Source organism: Triturus cristatus, chromosome 1_2, assembly GCF_964204655.1.
Source record: "Triturus cristatus chromosome 1_2, aTriCri1.1, whole genome shotgun sequence".
Lineage (NCBI taxonomy): Eukaryota > Metazoa > Chordata > Amphibia > Caudata > Salamandridae > Triturus > Triturus cristatus.
In genome coordinates, this window is record NC_140580.1 from 253,475,648 (window position 1) to 253,492,703 (window position 17,056).

The 17,056-nt window shown below is 47.5% G+C and overlaps 1 protein-coding gene across 5 annotated transcripts in view; it reads right to left on the reverse strand.

Moving 5' to 3' along the window:
• Positions 1–17,056, reverse strand: part of GBF1 (golgi brefeldin A resistant guanine nucleotide exchange factor 1) — a 2,300,480-nt gene that overhangs the window by 342,078 nt on the left and 1,941,346 nt on the right. For 3 of the 5 annotated variants that reach the window (XM_085603551.1, XM_085603549.1, XM_085603554.1), the window contains one exon: positions 5,438–5,643. In XM_085603551.1, coding sequence (XP_085459677.1) covers positions 5,438–5,643 — 206 coding nt within the window. The remainder of the gene's footprint in view (positions 1–5,437; positions 5,644–17,056) is intronic. The other 2 variants (XM_085603553.1, XM_085603552.1) reach the window with 1 other exon arrangement.

Here is a 17,056-nt window from a genome sequence, read left to right on the forward strand (position 1 = left end):
TCTCAAGCAAACTTTTGTGCGCAGATATAATGGGTCTGCCTGGTGGAACTTTGGCATTTTTGTGAATCTTCGGGATAAAGTACAAAATGGGGACCACTGGCTTGTCATTGTTCATGTATTTGAATTCATCCGAAGAGAATAGTCCTGTATTTTTCCACCGTATTAACTTCATGTAAATTTCATTATTTACTTTGCGCCAGGTTGGGTAGTCACTGCGTCAATAGCATTCTGTGTCCTTAAGTTGTTTAATTGCCTCTATAATGTAGTCAACTTTTTTCCAAAAGACTACATTGCCGCCCTTGAAAGCATTGCGTACGACAATATCTGAATTCTTTTTAAGTTTGGACATCAGTGCATTGAATTGGATCTCCCGTCTGTTGACCTTTTGTTTGGTGGGATTCAGTATTTTGTAGTTTAAGTCTTTAAGACCTCCCACTACATTGTCGTGAAAACTGTCAATTGAATCCTTAATCCTCAACAGATTGAATGTTGAGCGGGGCTTAAACGTTTTTTTTTTTTGATTTGCGTTTCTCTGTCCGTCCCATTTTCATCTCCCGCTGTGTTAGATCTGAAGAATTGATTTTCTTCCATTAGTTCTTGGATGTCAGTTAGTACCCCCATATCTGATGTAGTACGATTATATTGATTGTCTTTTTGGTCATTTAAAATAGTTTGCTGCGTTACTGTTTCTGTTCTCAGCTTATCTTGCAGTTGATTATGTTGTAAAACATGTTTTTGTAATTTTAACTTGCTTATGCTTTTGTATATATCAAATCTTGTGGTGGCATAGCTGAAAGAACTAACAGGGCAGTAAGAGAGTCTCAGAGCGAAGAGTTGTTCTTCCGCTTTATTGAGCACCACGTCTGTGAGATTCAGGACAGAGGCATTAGTATCAAATTTACTCTCTTCTAGCATCTTCAATTCCTCTTTTGTTAAGTTTTGTTCTTTGTTGTTTCGTTTCCTGACCAGCCTTCTTTCCCGGCGTTTTGATGTTCTACTTTTGATTTGTTTTGGTATGGTCTTGGGCGCAGGGTCTGCCTGCGCTCTTCTACTAAAAAATCAACTTTATTGGCCAGCGACAGTGAGGATGAGACCTGTCTAAGCATCTGATTGCGTGTTTCCGTTTCAGTTTCACTTTCAGGGGCTGAGCTCAAGTCTGAATTTGATGTGACCTCTGCTGTGTTTGACCTAGCAGCAGGCGCTCATTTGTCAATGTGCCCTCCTACATATTTAGAAACCTTCAAGGAGTCGTACTTCTTAGCGAACGTAAAAATACGGAAGCTTTCATAGTCATTACGGTCCCTGTGGAATTTGAACGCTTTCCTTTCTCTTATCGTATCTTATTCTTTTTTTAATCTTTTGGTAATTTCCTCCTTCAATTTTGTACTTTCATCCTTCTGTTCCATATTCTCAATGTCCCCGTTTAATATATCAATTTGTTCCAGAAGCTTTGCCCGGTCTTTCTCGACATATTTTACCAAAATGAGTAAGAGCCTGCAAGATGAATCCAGATTGGCCTCCGCCCACTCCTTCAACATATCCCTGTCTGGGTCTTCATAACTGGGCGCCAGAAGAATTCTTAAACGAGGCGGCACCCATCCAACATCCACATAACGTTGGAGAGATTTGGCCTACCACAACTTTTTTTGTTCCGCCCTCATGAGCTTTTCCAATTGCATGTATTTATCTCTTATACTTGTGTTGCGAGACCCCACTGGTGCATTGTGGGTTATGAAGTCCAATATTGGCCGTTTGGTGTCATCGAACATATCAGCTGCCACTGCTTCTCTTTCACGGAGCGCATCGGCTGTCATGGTCTAATCGAGCAGTTAATGATATTTGTTTGATGTTACGTGTGAGACTCTGGCGATTGCCTGCCCCTCTCTCACATCAAAGGCACAACCCCACATCCGGCTTTTGTAGAATAAACAGCGGTTCAACCCTTTGCCCTCCGCACGCTGTCAGACAAGCGTACTTCCTTGCCAACACGACCCGTAGTCGCCTACCTGATCGCGGCTTCGTGGCTGCTGGGTATTCCACTGCTGTTAATCAATTAGCCGGGGGGTGGCGCCAGTAATAATCCTCCCGGATTCTTAGATCGGCTCGCAGCAAGCAATGGCTTCTTTGTTGGCGGCACCCTGCGTTGCTGGGGGGTCCGTGTTGAGCCGGAGAAGTCCAAAATTGGCTTTCGTTATAGGCGTTTACTCCGTCACCACTTCAGAAATATCTTCCATACGAACGAACGGAGCACGGACCACCACGTTGTGCAGCAAAACAATACTTTATTGCTCTAAGACCTCTACAGCCGTGACGCGTTTCAGCCCGTTGCGGGCCTTGATCACATGACATATATATATATATATATATATATATATATATATATATATATATATATATATATATATATCCCTAAAAAACAAAGGTTACAGGGATGGTATAGTTTGGTTCAGATTTTACACACACAAAACCATAGAAATTCAGTAGTTCTAGTTATCTGAGGTAACTATAACTTGCGACCCCTGCAATGCACTGCTTATGACCTCACATATTACATCACTCATTACATGGTCAGCGACATCACTGATGCATCATAGTGTGTGCATGTCTTTCATAAACGTTTCTGACATTGAAAGATATACACTGAGCTAGTGCATTAGTTTTTTATCGCATACTGACCACTTTGCTTATTTCCTTGCCTTCGTGATGAATGAGCGTAGTAGTAGTAGTTCGCAATAAATTCAACTGTTCACTAAGAACTCTCTCTAGTAGGATAGCTTAATGTAGTAAAGTGGGTACGTGAGTGGTTGTGTGGGCGTGTGAGTGGCTGTGTGAGTGGGCATGTGAGTGGCTGTGTGGGCGTATGAGTGGCTGTGTGGGCGTGTGAGTGGCTGTGTTGGTATGTGATTGGGTGTGTGAATTATTTTGTGGATCTGTGAGTGGCTGTATGGGTGAGTGAGTGAGTGTGTTAATAGGTGTGTGTCCATGAGTGGTTGTATAAGTTTTTTGATAGGGGTCTGGATCCGATTATCAGCCACATAGCACACAGAGGGTTGCAGCATGGTGGATCAACAGACCCTGAAACGCACATAACGACTCATTTTTGGACAATTTCTTTCCCATGAGGGGTCCCTCACAGACCCCTCAATCGGTCACATGGGGTCAAGTTACTTCTACCTTGAGCCCTTCTATCACTTTAACATTTTTATTCCCCCCCCCCACCCACTGGAATCGAGTCTCAATGCACAAAATGGTGGCCACAACTTTAGTCTTAGGTTGCGGCCAGCCAATCACAGTATTGCTGTTGGCATGTGGAACCACGGATTTGTTGTGGTAGATCAGAGTCTCCAGATATATAGATAATTTTTGTAACTTTAATAACTAACTCCAAAACTACTTAACAGATTTATACCAAATTACAAAAGGATGCTTTCTGGACCAAGGTCTAGCTTTCTGCCAAATGTGGTGTAATTCCGTTCAGTGGTTCGATCTGTAGTTGTGTCCAAAAGCCCTATGGGAAATTGAACAGGGAAAACACATTTTGAGACACCCTCCCTTCTTCTCAACCCCCGTTTGTCGGATCACCCCTAAACATTCCAGACAACAGCTGAAGTGACTGGCAAACTAGTTTAAAAAATTTGGGGAAGAATTGTCGAACAGATTCAAAGTTATCAGCAAAACAAAAAACACTCTTCCTATGGAAACTAGGTCCTTACTATAACCACCTACTAGCAACCGCCAGTAGGTAATATATGCATAAATAAAGAGAAGGAGAGTGCAAGTAAGCACAAAATCTTGAAACACATACACACTATCTTCATAATTGATGGTTTCAAGTGGCCACACCAGTTTTATCTATGGCCACTTCTAGGTTTCCCTCCTGCTTTCAGCCCTCCCCCATCAACAAAAATGAAACTTAAAGATGTCACTTTGGTATTGGGTCAAAACCTCACCTGTACTCACCCCTGGAGATAAATTAAAGGATGCATTCTATGGGGGAACAGAGGTCCCTTTAGCAGACTCAATGTAGTAAAACAAGTTACCCCAAAGTCGTGGCAGCGCTGGTCAGGAAAGCTGCACTGTTCCCTTGTTTTGTCTCCTCCCCCACTGACTTTACTCAGGCTGGCACTGAACCACTGCAGCCACATGAATTCTTGGTTTACGGTGGCGGATACTCCACCTCATGGCTGGTTTGGTGTAGAGATTAATGCCTCCGGGCAGCCCTTCTCTCACACACCTGGCAGGTGTACTCACGCAGGGTCTTCACAACCACTGCTGCCCTGTCTGCACAGATAAGCAGCAGATGGAAAAGACCCCAGGGAGGATGTAGTATAGCTGTCAGTGTTATAGCCACCAAAGATACCCATAATGAAAATCTACATAGGGCATTCGATATGTAGTATATATTCCGACGGGCCAGCTGCCTTATGGACCTGCGCACGTGTGAAGGAAAAGGGTGGGGGATTGTGCGGGAGCAACCAGATCCAGTGGCCATCTTGGGACTCATTTAGCCCTGCTACACTTTCATTTGTAAGGTTTGTTTTTAATAAACAGCATGGACTTCATAGGTTCACATAGTATTTCTGCTCTCTAATCACTGTTCCAGCAGCAAAAAAAACTGGGGAATCATACTACAATCGCAAACAGAGATTTCCTAAAGCAGTCAGCTACAGCACCACATTTCTTGCTATCTCATAATACATTTGTAAACACCTCTTCACAAAGCACCCAACTCCAATGTAGTAATCTTTATGATTGTGTAGTACTTCTTTTCACCTATCAGTTTTACAACAGACTTAGTATTGTCTTGGGATAAAACATTAATGAAGTTGGAGATTATAAGTGTCCAGTTCTGAATGGATAGAACACAAAACAAAAACATCAAAATGGAGACAAATCTATGAAACCTCACACTTAGTAGGGCAATACGATGTTATAATCCGGCACACATCAAAAAGCATTGTCAGCATACATTTTCTGATGGGTCCGGAAAGGAAAATCAACTCACACTATATAAAAATACAGAATATAAATGAGGAGCATCATCTATTTAATTCACAATGCCCAAAGGCTGTATCTATAATCTATTTTACTATAATTTAATTACTAGAAGTTCTTCCAATACTTGAAACTGAGGCTTTGCAATGAAGACCATAATGACTATTTGAGAACACTTTCTTTGAAGTCACAATATATTAAAATAGCCATAATTCAAACATAAAAATGCCCAGATAACAAAACACCTGCACAATCCAATAGACCATCAGTAGTGAATAGAAGCAAGAGTTTAAAGACACATTTTATGCAGCTTCTGCAACAATATAAAAAATGGCCTTTACAAGCTATATCAATACAGCAGATGCTTACACTGCAGGACTGGGCATCAATAAAGTGTGCTAAAAAGACATATAGGAGGAGGAGGAAAGAAAGCTATACTTACGTCTTGACTAACCTGTAAAGACACAGTGTGGTAGCTGGCGGGAACAGTCTCATCTTCCTCATCTTCGCTGTGGGAACGGGACTGTCGCTGGTAAGACGGCCTTGAATGTCTAACCACAATCTCTTTATCCTTTGCTTTCTTCTTAAAGCGATTTGACTTGCTATCATATTTTTGGTTCCTATGCCTCTTCTCCTGAGACTTGTTTCCTTAGGAAGAAAAACAATCCAGTATCTGTGGCAATAGTTGTCATGCTTTCCAAAACGAAACAAATGCTACAAGTGTCAATTATTGACATTCTAAGCTAAAACAGCTAGACTCTGAATTCAACATTAGGAGACACATCTACATTTGCATAGAGAACCACGTAGCATTTATCTCCGTAACACAAGTGAGATGAAAAAAGTACTCATCTTCAGTAAAAATCTTTCTGGTGTATACTCAATCTACCTGAGGATTCCTCATTTTCTGAATATTCCAGGCAGTAGAGTGCATCTCAAAACTTTTTCAATAGTTGTTCCATGTCGATAGGGGGACAAAACCATCATGACGTTACCGCAGTGGCCACTTCAGCTCTGGTGGAAGGAGCCTGCAAACCTTCAGGAGGCTTCTTCTTGGCCAGTGCATAGCAGATGTTGATGCAGAGCATGTCCCATCTAGAGATGATCCGCTTCTGCACTGCCTGACCTTTCTTTGCACCAACATACCCCACGAAGAGTTGGTTGTCCACCCAGAACTCTTGTGAGCAGTCAAGGTAGAACAACAACACTCTTTTTGGTCCAGATCCAGATGGTGGAGTCGCTCCTCTTCTTTCGAGGGATGTGGAGGAGTATAAAAGTACAGGAAGGTGATAGAATGGCCTACATGAAAATGGGTGAACACTTTTGGTAGAAAGAAGACCCTTGTGCGAAGCACCACTTAGTCAGAATAGACTGAGAGGCAAGGCGATTAGGATGATAAGGTCTGCAGCTCACTTACTCAGTGGGCAGTTTTACTTGCCACAAGGAAGGCTGTTTTCAAGTTGAGAAGCCTGAGGGGTTCGAAAGGAGCACACATCAAAAAAGTCAAAACCAAATTAAGGTTCCACTGAGGCATAATGAATGGTGAAGGAGGGAAGAGATGAAAAAGACCCTTGAGGAACCTATGTACAATAGGAGACTTGAATAAAGAGGGTTGATCAGGCAACTACAAGAAGACAGAAAAGGCAGAGAGGTAGCCCTTAATCGTGCCCTGAGCAGAGCACTGCTGGACAAGAAAAAGAACAAAAAGCATAACTTCAGAAAGAGGGGCTGAAAGGGAATCAATGGATTACTCTGCACAGCATACCACAATGTTTTTCCAACGGCAGGCTTAAGCTGGCTTGGTGGAGAAACGCTTAGCTGCCAAGGTGACATTACAGACTTTGGGAGGAAGGTTAAAAGCTGTCAACTGTTGTGGCTCAATCTCACGTAGGAAGGCGGAAAGTGGGCATGTTCGGTTGGAGAACCCTCCCCTGTGACAGAAAATCTTCCCGAAGAGGCATACTGATCAGAGGATGGATTGCCATGCTCAGTAGCTCGGGATACTAGACTCTCCAGACCCTGTACGGAGCCACAAGGATAAGTTGGGCCCAGTCATTCTTGATCTTCTTGAGAACTCTGGGTAGGAGTGGTATGGGTGGAAAGAAGCACAGGAGGCCCGAGCTCCACTTGAGACAGAAAGCGTCTCTCAGCGAGTGCCACCTTGGAAACTCCAGTGAAAAAAACTGTTGACATTGCACATTCTCGGTGGAGGGGAACAGATCCAACCAAGGCTCTCCACAGTGCTGAAAGAGACGCTGAGCCATCTCTGGGTGGAAACACCATTTGTGATCCGCTAGGCAACTTCAGCTGAGTTCATCCGCTCTGGTGTTCAGACAACCCACCACTTGGTGAACCACCAGTGATAAGCCCTGCTGTTCCAGCCATGTCAAGAGCTTCAGGGTCTCATGACAAAGGGTCCACAACCCCACTCCACCCTGTTTGTTTCAGTACCACATGGCGGTGGTGTTGTCTGTGAACAATTGTATCAGCCATCCACTGATGGAGGGCAGAAAGGCTTTCAATGGCAATCGGAGCGGACAGAGCTCCACCAGGTTAATGTGGAATCTGGATTCCGATGGAAACTAGAGTACTCTAATTGCGGTTCGTCCACCACCACTACAGGTCTTTTGCAGTTTCCTACGAGATCTGGACCAGGTCGGAGAAATTCACCTGTTGCTGCGCCCATTGGAACTTGAGGTCCCACTCCAAGCACGCATATGCCATCTGGCATGTGTCACTGGCAAGATGCAGGAGGCCAGGAGTGTATGAAAGTGCCCCTTTTCCATAGTTACCCCCCAACTTTTTGCCTGACATGTGATGCAACTTGACTTGATGGGCTCTGGGTCTCTGTCAATGAGGTTCCCAGGGCCTGTGTTCTTTCTCAAAACTGTACCTCTGTACTCACAATTGACACATTTATGGCCACAGTTAAGCCACTTGTAAAAGGTTCCATGGGTACCACAGGCACTGTGACCAGGGAAGGCCTCTAAGGGCTGCAGCACCTATTGTGCCACCCTTAGGGTCCCTGCACCTTAACACCCACACACTGCCACTGCAGGCTGCGTGTTTGGGTACAGAGAAAAGTGAAGAGTCAACATGGCACACACCCCTGTATGCCCATGCCTGCAATTCACCGCTTATGGCCTAGTTAAGCCACACCTCTAGCAGGGTGCACTAGACCACAAGTGAGGGTACAGTTGCATGAGCACTGTATCCCTACAGGGTCTAAGTCCAGTCCTATAAATTGTAAGTATAGTAAAGCCATAAAGAGTATATGGTCTGGGAGTTGGTCAGTACGAACTTCACAGCTCCATAATGACTACTGAAACCTGGGAAGTTAGGTAGCAAACCTCCCAACACATTAAACCCACACTGATGTCAGTGTGGGATTTATTGTAAAATGCGCTCAGAGTGCATCTTAGAGATGCTCCCTGAAAAACGACCAGCCCTGGTGTGGTTCCTAAATGGCTGCCCGCCATTTGCCACCACCAAACAGGTTTCTGGACACCTGGGTAGACAGCCTTTGCTCTCTGGGTCCAGAAACCAAGGCCATGCTGGTCAGAGGTGTCATGCCTCCTCCCCAAGAATGGGCTGGGTCCACGAAGGGGAAGCTTCAAAGGCCTGCTGCCTTTATAAGCTGTCACTGCTTTTTGCTGCCCCCAACAACTGGCTCCCACTGGTTCTGACCCCCACACTGGAAGGGAGACTCAGCAGGAAAACTGAGTTAGGAGGAGAGGTGTGCCCACCTATCTCAACCCCACTCCTCAAGTGGGGGAGGCAAGGTGAAACACCCATCTCAGTCCTCTCCATCTTGAAGATGTGGGGACCCAGGAAGTTAGGAAGAGGCTCATGCTCCCTTCTCACACTGAATGATGGCATAACTGGGGGTGTACCCAGCCCAAGGAAGGGGTCCATTGGTTACGACCTGAACACTCCTGTAAATGCCCCAAAACGTACTATTTAGGAGCAAACTCTGAACTTTGCCTCCTCAGATTCGCCTTGGCAACTACAAACCATGTGACAAGCAAGAAAGGTGAAGAGTTAGGACCACCAAGGCCCAAGGGACTCACCAAGTGCAGGTGAGTCGGAACAGGCCCAAAGCAAATAGGGGAGCCCACTGGGATCAAAGAATTCCCTTGAGAAGTCTCACAGATCTCTGGAGACAAGAGTAGCCCAGCCTTAGCAATGGCCAGCCGACATGTTGCACAGGGGCTCGGTTCCAGCAGTAATGACGAAGGATACTGGCCTCAGACTCAGTCTGTAGGCAGGGCAGGCCTCGAGGGAGTTGTAGAACTGCCACCTGTGTTAGTGAGCCTCTTGGAGTCAGCAGGAGCCAGGATCAGCAACCCGATCTGCTAGGTTGCGATGCCTGCAGTTGCAGGGGAGTGACTCGTTCACTTCAAGGGAGATTTCTACAGATGTCTTTGATGTCCACAGGCCCTATGAAGGACCTGTATGGAGCACGGACACGGATGATGCAGCAGACATGCAGGACAATGAGACTCAGAGTAGACAGAGTCTTCCCGGTCGCAGTCTCGGTTTCTAAAAGCAAAGTTCGATGCGGTCAGCCCGACTCGTTCAGCATGTCACGGTCAGAGTGTCCAGATGGTTGAAGATGACGCGGAGTTGAATCTGAATCGAATCCCACGACAAATTGGGGACCTCACAACAGGTAAGCCCTTAAGTACCCTATGGAAAGCGTTGGGATGATTCAGGGGTCCCTCCCAGAGGAGGGGCTGGACAGTGGGGGGGATACTCTCATGTCCTTTGTCCAGTTTCGTGCCAGAGCGGGAGCCAAGTGCTCCCTGAACTGGTGTATGCAAGGAGGACACCAAGTGTGCACCTCAAGCAGTCTCAGTGGTGCTGACCAGCATCCCCACCCTGCCCCAATACACTAGACCTTGTCTGGGAGGTGGTCACAGGTGATAGCACCAGCTTACACAGGCTGCAATGGCAGGTCTGTAGTCCCTGTTTGCGTTGTTTCCCATGGGTGGCATAATACATACTTCAGCCTGTAGGAGAGTAGGGTCTGCAATCCTATGATCACCCAGATTTTTTGCTTTTGCTTCATTGGTTTACGACTTTCCCCGGCTGCGGGCCTGCCAATCAGACCCACAGCCTAGCTGTTCTCTCTCGAAATTAACACACATGTACATTAGGTGCATCCACTAATTGGAACTGGGCCGCCTTATCAGTCCCTGTATCAGCATACCACAGGTATCCAGGGCATCGGTGTACCCAGGGCCTACCAGGTGCTGCAGCATGTATTATGCCACCCCTGGATGGCCGCCCAAATCTGACACAACTGGCTGCACGACAGCTGGAGCAAGGTGGTGTAATCACCCGTTGCTGTAGGTGTAGTATTCCTATACCTAACCCTAAAATGGACGCATGGATTCCTGTCAGTCACTCCTATGGCAGGCCTTATCAATCCTGAAGGCAGAGTGCTGGGAATCATGTGAGATGGTGCTCTGGCGCGAGCTGAGCCCGTCGACGGCTTGCGGAACCAAATCCTAATAGCCGTTCCATGGTGACGCGGGCCAACTACCTTAAAGTGCATTATAATCCTCGCGGTTATTTGCTAACTTTGGCATCGCATCACCCAAACATGTCGAGTAAGGTGTCATACGAATTGGAATACGAACCCCTCGCCAGTTCTGGCGACGGGGTTAGCATTCCACCCTTCTAGAGGGACACGACATGGAAGTAACCTTGAACCCCGGTTAAAGTTGACTCAAGCCTCAGCATCACAAAATGGATGCTGCCACCAGACACAAGTCTGACCTCCTGCTGCTGGGAGACCTTCCAGCGAGGGGAGCTTGGACAAAGGGTTTCCTGTCGAGGGCGGTGTTAGCACCATCCCAGACAGGGTTTGTGTATCCCAGGTAGGCAGGGCTGAAAGGAAGGTGATTGCAAGTGGCACCCCGGTGCTCACTGTGCATAGCCCGGCTCAAACCAGTTTCGGGGGCACACCAGCCCCTGAGCTGGGGCGAAGCCGGACAAAGGATAGGGGTGTAACCACCCCCCTCCTGGTCCCACCCATAGGTAGGACCTAGTCACGGGCCAGCCCCTTTTTCCTAGAATAAAGGTGGGAGCGGGTCCCCTTCCCAAATTGGATAATTCTGAATCTTGAACTACTTTCCACGAAAGGAACTCTTGACTATTTCTGAAGACTCTCCCTTGTGGCTAAGGAGTAGCCACCCTGCACAAGCAGGCACCACCTAAGCGCTTGCGGTTTGCTGCACGTCTCTCCCACGGATCAAGACTGCCCAGCTCGACGAGACCCGGGTTCCCTGCCGTCTCTGACCTCTACCTACATCATCAGCCCAGCTGAGATTCGTAGGTGTGACGAGACCTGCGGGACCGGCCATCTTCAGAACCTGCACGACGCTTATCTAGCACGCCCACCGAGGGACCCTCGAGTGAGTGCACCTAGGGTTTGAGAAGCCCTAACCCTGAGCGGCTCCAGCACCGAAGTCTGCCTCCCCAGCATCCACGAGATCTGCGTGGGGGCCCTTCTGCTCCTTGTTGCTCACCGCGTTGTCCGGCCACTCGCCGACCGGCTTGTGGCCCTCTTCACGACGCACCACGACAGACTTTCATCACTGGTCTGGTTGCTCCAGACTGGCTCTTGCTCCCCTTCAACAGAGGAGTACCTCGGACCCTCCTGGTCCACTCCCGACGCCATCTTGACTCCACCGCGTGGGCTTGCCACTGCCAAGACCTGCTGCCCCATTCCTGGGCCCAGCATCATCGACAGCCGACACCTTCGTGGGACAGCTCGCCCTCCATCCTGGTCGCCGCCGCGCCTCCTGGTCCGAGGAACAGCCGAGTCCGACGTCATCCACTCACCTGGTCGAGGTGACTTCAGCCGGTACCTTCCTGGTACCCACATGATCGCTGGCTAGCGGTTGAGAACTGAGTCCCCTCTGCTTTCAGGTTTTCTTCATCATCGATCCAGGCTTGGATCACTCTGAACATCGAACACTGGTCGCCTGCCAGCAACTTCTTCTTTCAGGCTCCTGAGACTACAACGAGGACTCCCGACATCTTGCTGAACCCCACGCAGCCGCAGCCTCTGGACTAGGTAACTCGAGCATCTCGGTGCTCCATCGTAGGTTCACTCTACAAGTGTCCAGTTCCTTTTTCGTTTAGTCCCACTGATCGGATTCCTCCGGAATCAGTAACTTTAAACTATCTAACCTTTCCCATTCCACTTGCAGTGTATATGGTTTCGTGCCCTTCGGGCATTTGTGTAAATTGTGCAACCAGAAGTATTTTCATAAGAGTTTTGTAGTGTGCTTAGCTCCCTGACTCATAAAGAGCCAGGGTAGTCTTGTTATAAATAAATATCCTTTATTTTCATAACAACTTGTGTGGTGTCCTTTCACTTGGTGTTCAAGGGGTATATGTGATGGTAAACAGCTGGCTTAACACGCCCTCTAGAGTTTAGCCTGAAGACTGCTCTTGTCCACGCTACTAGGATAGCTGGTCTATAAGGTTGACTTACAACCAATCATCAATAAGGGTCGTTTGGAATGATACACAGTGATCACTAGAATAGTGAGCACTACATATCAGGCCAACTTCTCACACAGCCCATGGGAAACCCCTGGTGTACCTAGGACCTGGGTACCCCAGAACCATATACTAGGGACTTATAAGGGTTCACCAGTCGACAATCTGGGATGTACCCAAATACTCACCAAATACTCACCATATCCAATTTAGGGGAGAAAGCACATAGACTGGGTCCTGATTAGCAGGATCCCAGTCAGAAACAAATATGCCTCCTTTTCCCGCTTTCCCTCACCCCACATGTTGTTACAACACTTTGTAATGAATATGCTACTTACCAGTATGCATCTGTTCTTGGCATGTAGGGCTGCTGACATTCATATCTGTGCATAGATCGCCGCCTAGTGTTGGGTCCGGATGTTTGCACGTTGTTGTCCTGGAAGAGTCTTCGAAGTATCCTGAGATAGGTGACTCCTCCCCTGGACCACAGTGCGCATGGGCATCCTCTCCATCCTCAGATTGTTTTTCGCCATTGTGGCAGTGATGGAGTAGATACAGAAAGTGATGACCATGCTTACAGTAATTCTGAGAGCTGCAGCTGCTACAGGCGCCGGGGAGGAGGGTGGGCGATATGAATGTCAGCAGCCCTACATGCCAAGAACAGATGCATACTGGTAAGTAGCATATTCAGTTCGAGGCATGTGGGCTGCTGAATTCATATCTGTGCATAGAATAGATAGCAGTACCCTCTATTAGCGGCGGCCACCAGTGCCAGCTGCAGCGGTCTGAAAAAGTTTTGAGAACAGCCTGTTCTACAGCTGCCTGCTGTTTTGATTGCACATCTACACAATAGTGTTTGGTAAATGTATGTGTAGTGGACCAGGTGGCTGCTCTACATATATCATGCAAAGGAATGTTTCCCAGGAAAGCCATGGAGGCCCCTAACTTACGTGTTGAGTGGGCTCGTGGGGGAATCGTTAATGTGCGTTTAGCTTTTTGATAGCAAATTTGAATACATTTAACGATCCATCTGGCTATACCTGCTTTGGAGATGGCGTTACCTTTGTGGTGTGGGGCAAAGGCAACGAAAAGTTGTTTTGTTTTCCTGAAGACTTTAGTCCTGTCTATATAGTACATGAGGGCTCTCTTTACATCCAGTGTATGGAGTGCTCTTTCTGCGACAGTTTGTGGGTTTTGAAAGAAAACAGGCAGTTCAATAGTTTGATTCATGTGGAACTGCGATATCACTTTGGGCATGAATTTGGGGTTGGTACGTAGTACGACCCTGTTTGCGTGAACCTGTATGAATGGCTCTTGAATGGTTAGTGCCTGGAGTTCACTAACTCTCCTCAAAGAAGTGATCGCTACTAGGAAAGCTACTTTCCAGGTGAGGAATTGAATCTCGCATGAGTGTAGAGGTTCGAAGGGTGGACCCATCAGTCTGGTGAGGACCAAGTTGAGGTTCCACACAGGTGCTGGTGGGTGTCTTGGGGGAATTACTCGTTTGAGTCCCTCCAAGAAGGCTTTGATGGCAGGCACTCTGAATAAAGAGAGGTGCTGCCTGTTCTGGAGATAGGCTGATATTGCGGTTAAATGGACACGTATTGAGGTGTATGCCAGATTGCATCGGTATAGGTGTAAGAGGTAACAAATTATGTTTTGGATGGATGCGTCTAGCAGGTTAATGTCATTGTTATTGCAATAAATTACGAACCTTTTCCATTTGGCTGCATAGCAAGCTCTGGTAGTGGGTCTTCTAGCTTCCTTAATGATGTCCATACAGTCAGGTGGCAGATTCAGGTAGCCAAACTCTAGGACTTCAGGAGCCAGATTGCCAGGTTCAGCTGTTGCGGATCTGGGTGCTGAATCTCTCCATGGTTCTGCTCAAATGCGCGGGTTTGATCCGCAGCCTTTGATGCGGCACCACGGAAAGTTCGAGAAAGGTGGTGTACCATGGTTGGCGTGCCCATGTTGGAGCAACCAGGACGAGTGTCAGTGAGTGTTGTCTGAGTTTGCGCGCCACCAGCGGTATCAATGGTGCTGGGGGAAAAGCGTACGCAAATCTGCCGGACCAGTTCATCCATATCGCATTGCCCTGCGACTGCGGATGTGGGAACCTGGCGGCAAAGCTTTGGCATTTTGCGTTTTCGCTTGTGGCGAATAGGTCTATGTCTGGATGACCCCACTGCTGGAAGTACGGTTGGAGTACTGATGGGTGTAACTCCCACTCGTGCATCTGGTGGCTGTGTCTGCTGAGCAGATCCGCCATCTGGTTGTCCTTGCCGGGGAGGTGTTCCACCATGAGGAACATGTTCCTCTGAATGGCCCACTTCCACATGCTCTGAGCCAGATGAGACAACTGTGGAGAGTGTGTTCCTCCCTGCTTTTGTATGTAGTACATGGCGGTCATGTTGTCCGTCCGGATCAACACGACTTTGTTGCACAAGTGTACTTTGAATGCTTTCATTGCTAGGAAGATTGCCATCAGTTCCAGAAGGTTGATGTGCATCTTCTTTTGTTGTATTGTCCATAGTCCCTGCACTGTGTAATTGAGTACATGAGCTCCCCATCCCTGGAGAGACGCGTCCGCTGTCAGTATTATTTGTGGAACAGGCTCTTGGAACGGTCGGCCCTTGCAAAGGTTTTGTGGGTTCCACCAATGCAGAGAGTTGTATGCCCGACTGCTCACCAACACTAGGTCTTTTAGTTGCCCGTGAGCCTGATTCCATTGACGTGCTAAGCACTCCTGAAGCGGGCGCATATGTAGTCTCGCGTGTGGGACTATGAAGATGCAGGAGGCCATCATGCCTATCAACTGCATGAACACTCGCGCAGGAAGGGAGTGTTGGGGTTTGAACTTGGAAATCAGCATTTGCATGCTGTTGATCCTCACTAAATTTGGCTGAGCTGTGGCTGCCAGAGTGTCTATGGTCGCACCTAGGTACTGTTGTACGTGTGCGGGTTGGAGATGTGATTTTGGGTAATTTAGTGAGAACCCCAGACTGTGAAGAAGGTGAATGGTGCGGGACATGTGGCTGGCACATTGTTGGGCTGACTTTGCCTGAACAAGCCAGTCGTCCAGGTAAGGGTAGACGTGAATGTGTTGCCTCCGTAGATGTGCAGCCACAGTAGCTAGGCACTTTGTTAAAACTCTGGGTGCCGTTGTCACGCCGAAGGGAAGAACCTTGAATTGGTAGTGCTGCCCTTGAATAGTGAACCTGAGATATTTTCTGTGTGAGGGGTGAATGGGTATGTGGAAATACGCATCTTTGAGATCTAGCGTGGCCAGGAAGTCTCCCTGTTTGAGCAGCGGGAGGACTTGTTGTAGGGTGAGCATGTGGAAATGCTCAGAGAATGTAGCGGTTGAGGGGTCTCAGGTCTAGTATAGGTCTGAGTGACCCGTCCTTTTTTGGTATCAAGAAGTACAGGGAGTACACCCCCGTGCCTTGCTCGTGGACGGGTACGACCTCTATTGCGCCTTTTTCCAGCATACTTAGCACTTCCTGCTGTAATAGCGCTAAGTGCTCTGAGGACATAGGACGGCGTTTTGGCGGTATTGTGGGTGGAGTGGAGGTTAATTCTAGGCAGTAACCGTGTTTGATAATGTCTTTGACCCACCTGTCCGTGGTGATGGTGTTCCACGTGGACAGGAACCTTTGTAGCCTTCCCCCGACAGGTGTTATGTGGTCGGGAGGAAGGGAGAGGGCGTCACTGTTTGTTTTTGGGGGAGGACCTGGTATTGCCGTATCCGCGTCCTCTGCCCTTTGTGCTGGAGCCACGATACCCACCCCGGGTGTTTTTATCGTAGGTACTTTGTGTGTTGCCCTTGTTGTAGGTTTGCTGTGACCCCTGTCCTCTGCCTGCTCCTCTATTTCCGGGGCGACGAAAGGAGCCACTCCGAAAGGTCTGTGTTTGGAGAGTGAGCATGTGGAAATGCTCTGAGAGAATGTAGCGGTTGAGGGGTCTCAGGTCTAGTATAGGTCTGAGTGACCCGTCTGTGAGAAGTTGGCCTGATGTATGATGTCACTAGTTATAGTGTACACCTTATATCAGTCCAAATACCCTTATGGTGATTGGTTGTAAAGTCAACCTTATAGACCAGCTATCCTAGTGGTAGCATGGACGAGAGCAGTCTTAGGCTAAACTCTGAATGGCATGTGAAGCCAGCTGTGATACCATATATAATCCCTTGAATACCAAATGAAAGGACACCACAACAGATATATATATAAAATAAAGTGTATTTATTCTAAGCAAACCCTCAGCACTCTTTATGAGATTAGAGGCAAGTACAACACAGTCTTATTTATGCATACATTAAGTCACACAGGTAAGTAATACAGTTAGGCCCTAGGGGCCACGCAAACCATATACTAAGTAAGTGGTATAAGAACCACTGTCACGGAAATAGAATAGGCCTAGGCCTAGGGAATCGCTGGGGCTACACTACACTAGCGTTAGTTAGGCAGTGGGAGGCCCACGGGATTCGTGTGCAGAGTGGAAACACTCACGCGTAATGCGTAAAAGTCAATAGAAATAGTAC